General features: G+C 42.4%; 2 protein-coding genes across 2 annotated transcripts; both read right to left on the reverse strand.

Moving 5' to 3' along the window:
- Nucleotides 1-2,048: 2,048 nt before the first annotated feature.
- Nucleotides 2,049-5,291, reverse strand: LOC140931873 (uncharacterized). Its single transcript, XM_073381584.1, has one exon. The coding sequence runs from the start codon at nt 5,289-5,291 to the stop codon at nt 2,049-2,051; it is 3,243 nt and encodes a 1,080-aa protein (XP_073237685.1).
- Nucleotides 5,292-5,351: 60 nt separating this feature from the next.
- LOC140931874 (uncharacterized) lies at nt 5,352-7,391 on the reverse strand. The gene has a single exon (XM_073381585.1). It carries the CDS (start codon nt 7,389-7,391, stop codon nt 5,352-5,354), a length of 2,040 nt encoding a protein of 679 aa, XP_073237686.1.
- Between the last annotated feature and the right edge of the window lie 610 nt (nt 7,392-8,001).

Below are 8,001 nucleotides of genomic sequence, written 5' to 3' on the forward strand. Positions count from 1 at the left end.
TTGGTTCTAATTTGCATGTGAAGGTTGATATCAAAACAGGGAGAGCTGAAAGGTTGGGTATCACAGATTCACCTTACTGTGTTCTAGACAGTAAGGTATCTTATAAAATGCCAACCTTCAACTTTGAAGGTAACTACATGTTTTTTATGCTTAAATAGATACTCTCTTATTGGCAATTTTGAGGCTTCTAAAATTAAATAACATAAACAAGCTTGAAGGAGGTACATCACAGTTTGGACTAAAATTAATGTGTAATTTCAAAAAAAATTAATCGGATTTAATCTTCTGTCATCTTAATCATCCTTCCTTCTTGGATTAGTATCTTCCTAAGTAAACTGTTATATTCAAGTTTCCTCCATTTTAAGGGGAATTTGGTTACTTAAAAAAGTGACTAAAGATGTTTTTATGTAGCTCCTTTGAAGTAGCATTGCATAACCTATCCAGCAATCAGCACTTTATAATTCTGTACTGAAGACTGTATTTTTTCCTTATCATGTCCTCACCATTTACTTCTACTACAACATTTTTTATTTGCTCATATAATACATGAATACATGAATGCAATGAGAATGAAACTGATAGTAAAGTGATACATGTAAGGTACAGATCTTTAACTACGATGAAAGACGAGGAGCACTGTGGAGAGATTGTGAAGAGAGAGAGAGAAATTTATAGACCGAACGTTGAGATTAGCTAAAAAAGATTTATATGTATAGAAAAAAGAAATTTTCAACTTGTGGCATCTTTTACAAGGAATTTGAAAATTAGGTAAGATAAAACCAGTGTATTCCACGTCCAGTCCAAAATAATATCTTTAAAACAGTCAATCAGTTCTTTAACTTTTGCTGTTATTAAATAGAAAAAATCTACACCTTCAAGTATAAAACTGTGATGGTCTGCTTTGTCCTGTATGTTCAATCACATAAATAAACAAGAACTCCTTGACCCTTAATGTCAGTAATGCTTGCATGCCAACAAAGGTAGATGTTGATTGAAATAGTCAATGCCTACCATTTGCTTTAAAATTTTAAAAAGCTTTTAAAATATCCATGATAATACAAGGTTTTTATTTCTTGAGGCAATCTGGAAACAGAAATTCTGAAAAAGCTCATAACCGTTATGAACAAGCATATGGGGTCCAACTTCCCATCTACCTTGCTCACAATGGGTGGAGTTGGCCTAACTCTCCATTATGAACAGCTATGTACCCTTTATGATGGGGTCCCTCTTATACTTGCATGGGGGAAACCAGTGTCTGGCAAAACTACTGCCGCAAAGACTGCTATGGCCTTAATTGGCCAACACGAAGAAGAAGGAGGTATGTTAAAAACAAGTATGTATTAGTCTGCTAAGAGCATGATCAACCTGAAAGACTCCATGTCTAGACAATGTCTTCAAATTGCCAAATTTTGTCAAACAGAACAGCAGCAAAATCACCTTTCAATTAACTGTTGTCTATGGGTAGTGTGATCTCTCTTACATTTTTGTATCAAATAATTAAAAATATAACTTAGTACAACTCCAAGAAGAACAGATCAATTTAACATTCTTTGAAATACTTTTTTACCTCAACAATTTTCCACACTTGTCATTGCCTATGTGTCGATACTGCTGATGCCTTTAAATCTTTTCCTTGACTTGTATAATTTGTTTGTATGAATATCCATGAACTGATGACTGAGAAGTTAACCCGAAAACCTACTGTTGCCAAGTGATAAAAAAAAAGCCTTTCCATGAAGGCGCGCTTCCTGACAGTAACAAGTATTGTTGTTTCTATTCCAAGACTGTAAGCTCTTAACAAAACAAAACTAAACTATCTCGACAAATCTCGACAAGTCTCGAGTCAAGTTCCATCCAAGAGTCCGAGTTCAACAACAACGTCACAAGACCGAAACACGTGATAATTGTCAGGACGTACATAATGTAACGCAACTCAAAATGTCACTAACATTTCTTCCCCTCCCGAATTACAGGGAAGCTGAAATTCGAATACATTTTAACTGAAATACATCTTTAGCTCTAGATCATAGTTCTCTGAAGTGTTCTTGTTACACATTAATCTGATTACAGTTCGGTGCCCGAATCTCCAGCGGGGAGATTCTAGTTATTGGTCGCTTAAGGGTCTTGCCATTAACCCGTACGTCCACCACTCGCACAAGGCCATCAGGGCCAGGGTATGTCTGCTCAATACGCCCAACATTCCACTGTCTCCTCACTGTTCCGGGATCGATAACAACGACAACATCTCCAACCCGCAAATTGTCGTTACGAAAGTACCACTTCTGTCTTGATCCAATCTGCGGTAAGTATTCTTTCATCCATCGGTTCCAGACATGTCTTGTGAGCTCTTGTAGTCTTCTCCAGCGCTTTCTGGGATTAAATGGCTCGGTGTCGACGCTCTCTGGTACAAAATCACCACCTATCTGCCCGATCAGAAAGTGATTTGGAGTCAAGACGCGGTCGTCGTTAGGGTCGTCACTCACAGCTGTTAAAGGTCTCGAATTCAGCAGACTTTCTACGCCAATGAAGATTGTCTCCAACTCCTCATCATTAACTTCTGCATCACCGAGGACAGCAAAAATAGCTCGCTTTGCTGCCTTGATCATAGATTCAAAGACTCCACCAAAATGTGGCGCTGCAGGTGGATTCCATTTCCAACTCACTCCTTTATTGGAGGTCATCCGTTGTAGTTTGTCTTGGTCTATAGCAGAGACTAGGTCTCGCAGTTCCCTCGATGCGCTTACAAAGTTCGTTCCATTGTCACTTAACATTTGCTGCGGCCATCCCCTCCGCGCAGTCATTCTGACAAAAGCGTTAAGAAATGCATCAGTGTCCAAAGACGACGCCATCTCTAAGTGGCAACAATGGGTCTTCAAACAGAGAAACAAACACAAATAGCGCTTAGCTCGCACTCTTCCACGTCCTTGCTTAGTTAAGAAAGGTCCTCCAAAGTTTACTGCACAGCTCTCGAAAGGTCTGGAGGATTGCTGCAGTCTACTCTTCGGTAACGGCGCCATTTGCTGGTGAGCTGGTTTTGATCGAAATCGTCTCGCACACTCAAAACATTCTCTCATGACTCGTTTCACTTGTTCACGAACATGGACCACTAAGTATTTCCCCCGTACATGATTAATCGTATAGTTAAGCCCCATTTGATGACCCTCTGATTCATGGTAGTACTTAACGATCAGTCCTGTGACATGATTCCTCTTAGGCAGTATGATTGGACACTTAACATCATATGGGAGATCGTCCGCATGCCGTAGTCTGGTGTTGGACCTCAAAATGCCATTAACTAATACTGGATTAAATCGTGCCAATGTACTTCCTCTTAGGATTTCCTTGTTCCTTCTCAATGGCTCTATCTCCGCTGAGTACACCTTAGACTGAACCTGCCGAATGATAAATTCCTCAGCGTTTTGAAGCTCCAATGGCTTCAGTTCACCCTTCTCTCTTTGCTCCTCTGGTTTCCTACAATTGTCTGTAAATCGGCGCACCCACGCTGTCACGCGAACTAAAGACAACCCAATTTCCAGTTCTCCTTTTGTTTTGACTCGATACCATTTCGAGTATCTTGAGGGGTCCAATCCCCACACCTCTTTGACACTAGCCGTTTCTTCACCTTCTCCAATTATTTGGTAACTGGTAGCATCCTTTGTGCCTGATTCTTTTGTTCCTTTAAGTTCAAGGTTCCCTGTTGACGTTGGCTTGTCAAACTTGCACTCTGGCCAGTCTTGTCTTGACTTTTTCAGAAATTCGGGCCCATTCCGCCATAAATCTGCGCTTGCTAACTCTTCCACTGTCAGGCCTCTTGTTCCAAGGTCGGCGGGGTTTACACCCGTAGGAACATAGCGCCACTGATTAGGAGCAGAGAACTCATGAATTTCTCCAACACGATGGGCTATGAACGGCTTATACTCTCTACTTTGACCTTGGATCCAGTACCCCACATTCATACTGTCCACCCAGTATGTCACTCCATTTGTAGGTATCTTGAGTGCAGAGCAAACTTGTCTTGTTAATTGTAATCCGACTAGAGCACCCAAAAGCTCTAATCTGGGGATGCTCACTGCTTTCAATGGTGCAAGCCTAGACTTTGACATGATCATTCGAGCAGTAATGTTGCCACCCTCATACACATGACGCGCGTAAACTACAGCTGTGTATGCGTTCTCTGAGGCGTCACTGAATGTATGAATACTCAGTTCTTCCACCTTAGGACTTGGGTCTTTCAAACACCTTGGGATTTTTACAAGTTCAAGGTCTTTCAATTCTCGAAACCACTTTGTCCATTCTCGCTGATGATGTGTTGGCAACAGTTCATCCCAATCCCGTGCCTCCAGCCAAGCCTTTTGTATCAACAACTTGGACCTGATTACATAAGGTGATAAGAAGCCTAATGGGTCGTAAACTGATGCTGTTCGCCTCAAAACATTCCTCTTGGTGAATTCAAATCCATCCAACTGTAATGAGTGTCTAAAGGAAAATTTGTCGTCTGTGGCGGCCCACAGGACACCCAGGGTCTTGGTTGTTGGCAATTCTCTCTTCTCCAAGTCTATCTCGGAAGCAAGATCTTCTTCCACAATGTCAGCAATTACATCCGGTTCATTAGAGATCCATTTGCGGATGTGAAAACCAGCCAAGTCTCCTAATTCGGTTAGCTGCTTTCTTGTATCCTTCGCATCATCCACCGTAGGTGCGGATGGCATCAGATCATCCATGTAACAGTGTTCTAGAACTGCATTAGCTCCCAATGGGTAAGTCTCCTTGTGAAGTCTGGCATGATGTTGCCAAGCAAACTGGACACAAAAAGGGCAATAACACCCTCCAAAAATAAACCTCTTAAACTCATAAACCTTTGGTGTATCCCCACTGTCCAAGTTCCTGTATAAGAATCTGTGCAGAGCCCTGTCCTCTGGTCTAAGAAGTATCTGGTGATACATTTGGCTCACATCGCCAGCCAATGCAACTGGCTCTTTTCTAAACTTAACTAAAACGTCCACAATGTCACTTTGCAACTTAGGACCTGGTAGTGATTCACTGTTCAAACTCTTTCCATTTTGCTGAGCTGAGCCATCGAAAACAAACCGAACTTTGGTTGTGGCCTTCTCTGGCCTTACCGCAGGGAAATGTGGAAGGAACCATTCTGATGGTGGTTTTGGCTCATCCTCTGGGACTTCTCGGATATATCCTTTACTTAAGTAGTCATCAACCACTGATTGGTAAGCCTGTGCCAGCTTCTCATCTTGCATTAACTTCTTCTCAACTGTGTGAAGGCGTTTCTCTGCCATCTGTCGGTTTGGCGGTAATTCTGGTCTTTCATGTTTCCAAGGCACCGCAACTTTATATCTTTAACCATCAAACCTGATTGATTCGTTCACTTTAGCAAAGGCTAGTTTCTCTTCAGGGGAAAGTGGTTGCTCCACCTGCGGTGTGATCCCAATAGCCTCAAGGCTCCAAAACTGTTTCAGCAGATAATTCAGATCTCCATCACTACACTCTGACTGCCTTATGCGGTAGGTGTTCAGGTAACCAGTGTTACTTGTTCCAAGTCCCTCAGATGTACCAGTGGTACCAATTGCTGTCCACCCTAATGGACACAGTCTGGCACTAGGTTCATTGTCGCCTCCACGAACCTCTTTCATAGGAAACAGCAGGTTGTAATAATCTGAACCAATAAGAACGTCAATTTTACTCGTTTTTCCAAGCTTAGGAAAAGGAATGTCTCTAAAATGTTTCCACTGGTCTTTGATTTGCAGCCAGTTGGTGGGTTTCATCCCACCACAGATGTTATTAGATGTTTTCGCCACAATCACTGTGTCCACCCGACCATCTAGACTCTCCAAGCCAATCTCCATGGTTGCTGACATTAAATTGACCTTCTGTCCATTTGCAACATTGATAATTACTTTTTCCTTCCTACCATACAACCCCAGTTCCTCTACCACATCCTCATTAACATACGAAGTATCACTGCCTTCGTCCAAGAAACAATTAACTTGCAAGCGTCTCTCCTCATGTTTCAGAATGACAGGAACAGTACGCAAGGCAATACTCCTCTGTGCGTGTTCTTGCACTGTCTCATACGTACTGGACTTGTTTTCCTCTGTCACGGGTGTGTCAGCCTTCCCCTCCATGGACCCAGAAGCTACTTTCTCCTCGTGAAGTAACCGATGGTGTCTGTCCTTCCATCCGTCAATTCCACACTCTCTGTTCCAAGTACATGAGTCACCAAGGTGCCCTTTCCCCAAGCAACGGTAACACAGTCCAAGCTTCTTCGCCGTCTCCCACTTCTTTCTATGTTCCATTCCCTTGAACATATCACATTTCCAAATTGGGTGTTTTTGGTTGCACACTTTACAGGGACGATCACGTTTCTCTTCTGTGGTCCCAAAATAAGACTTACTTGAGCTCTTTCCTCGTACACTTCCAACACTGGACAAACCATGCTTCATTTCTGATGCTTGTACCTGGTACTCAGCTTCCTCAGCAACCCAGCGACGCAGCTCTTCAAGAGACTCCAAGCTTCCCTTTTCTTTAATCCATCGATAGTACTGGCTAAGTAGAGCTCGAGGAAGTTTTTCCAGCACAATTGCGTACAATGTTCCTCCTTCCAGGTCAGCAAACTTCTTATTTTCCTTTAAAGAAACCACAGTCCTCTCCACTATGTCGGCAAATCTTTCTAGCTCTCTCGGATTATCAGCGTTTATTGGCCTCATCTTACGTAGCTCATCGATATGGGTTTGAACCTGTCGCCTGTTTCCCCCATACTTTCGATTCAACCTTGCCTTAGCTGCTTCATAGGCATGATCCGAGTAACCAAGCCCTTTCACCGTTTCGGCCGCCTCTCCTACTAAACAACTTTCGAGCCGCAACATTTTAAACTGAGCCGACAAATTTGTTTCATCCACACAACTGGAAAACGCTGCCCACCACGACTGATATTCTTTCTTGTCGCCCGAAAACTTTGGGATTCGAATCCGCTCAAGCTGTTTGTTTGCGTCGACCACGTGACCATCTTTGCCATGTGCGCTCTCAAATGTGCCGATCTGGCTTGTGTTATTTCCTTCGCTTTCCTTGCTGTTACTTCGCGATAAGAAAAGCCGAGCTTCCTTTGTCTCGTTATCCACACGATCTATCATTTTATCTGCTTCATCACCTGTTGAAGCCGCCAGCGATGCATGCTTATTATCTCCGTACAAGGTTTGAAGCGAGTCCAACAGCTCCAACAATTCATCCCGTCGCTTGTCGATGTCCTGCAGTTTTGCCGTGACATTTTCCTTGTTTGGCGTTTTCGTCGATAATTCCGCAGCTAATTCGTTCAGATGCTTCGTAATACTTGTCTTGAGAGTTCTTTTTTCTTTCTTTAACTCTTCTATTTTGCCATCCATAATTCCTCCAGCTTCAATTCTCGATGGACTTCCCACCAAATGTTTCCAAGTTCGAACGAGTCCCTTGCAAATTCCACAATACTGGTTCCGATTGTCCAATTATTACACCAATGCGAATATCCGGTTTCCGAAGGACCAAAATGTTGTTTCTATTCCAAGACTGTAAGCTCTTAACAAAACAAAACTAAACTATCTCGACAAATCTCGACAAGTCTCGAGTCAAGTTCCATCCAAGAGTCCGAGTTCAACAACAACGTCACATGACCGAAACACGTGATAATTGTCAGGACGTACATAATGTAACGCAACTCGAAATGTCACTAACAAGTATATTTATTGATTAGAAAAGTTTACAGCATATGCATGCTAAAGGTAGGTCTGAGAAAGGCCAAACAAGAACCTACACGGAACAGCACCGCAAGTAATAATAGGGTGAAAAACAAAAACACCCCACACCACAGCATTTGAGATCACTGCAACACGGCATTAAGGATGGATTTTATTCTCCGTATCAATGCATTAGAAAAACAATCAACACCGCAACACCTCAAAGCCCCATGCCCCCCCTCTATTATCCATACAGAATAATAATTAAATATAAAAATATGTT

Source organism: Porites lutea, chromosome 3 (assembly GCF_958299795.1).
Source record: "Porites lutea chromosome 3, jaPorLute2.1, whole genome shotgun sequence".
NCBI classification, from domain to species: domain Eukaryota; kingdom Metazoa; phylum Cnidaria; class Anthozoa; order Scleractinia; family Poritidae; genus Porites; species Porites lutea.

Bases quoted from the DNA above. Each gene is read 5' to 3' on its own strand.
- LOC140931873 (XM_073381584.1), bottom strand. From the start codon at position 5,291: ATGGCAGAGAAACGCCTTCACACAGTTGAGAAGAAGTTAATGCAAGAT.
- LOC140931874 (XM_073381585.1), bottom strand. From the start codon at position 7,391: ATGGATGGCAAAATAGAAGAGTTAAAGAAAGAAAAAAGAACTCTCAAG.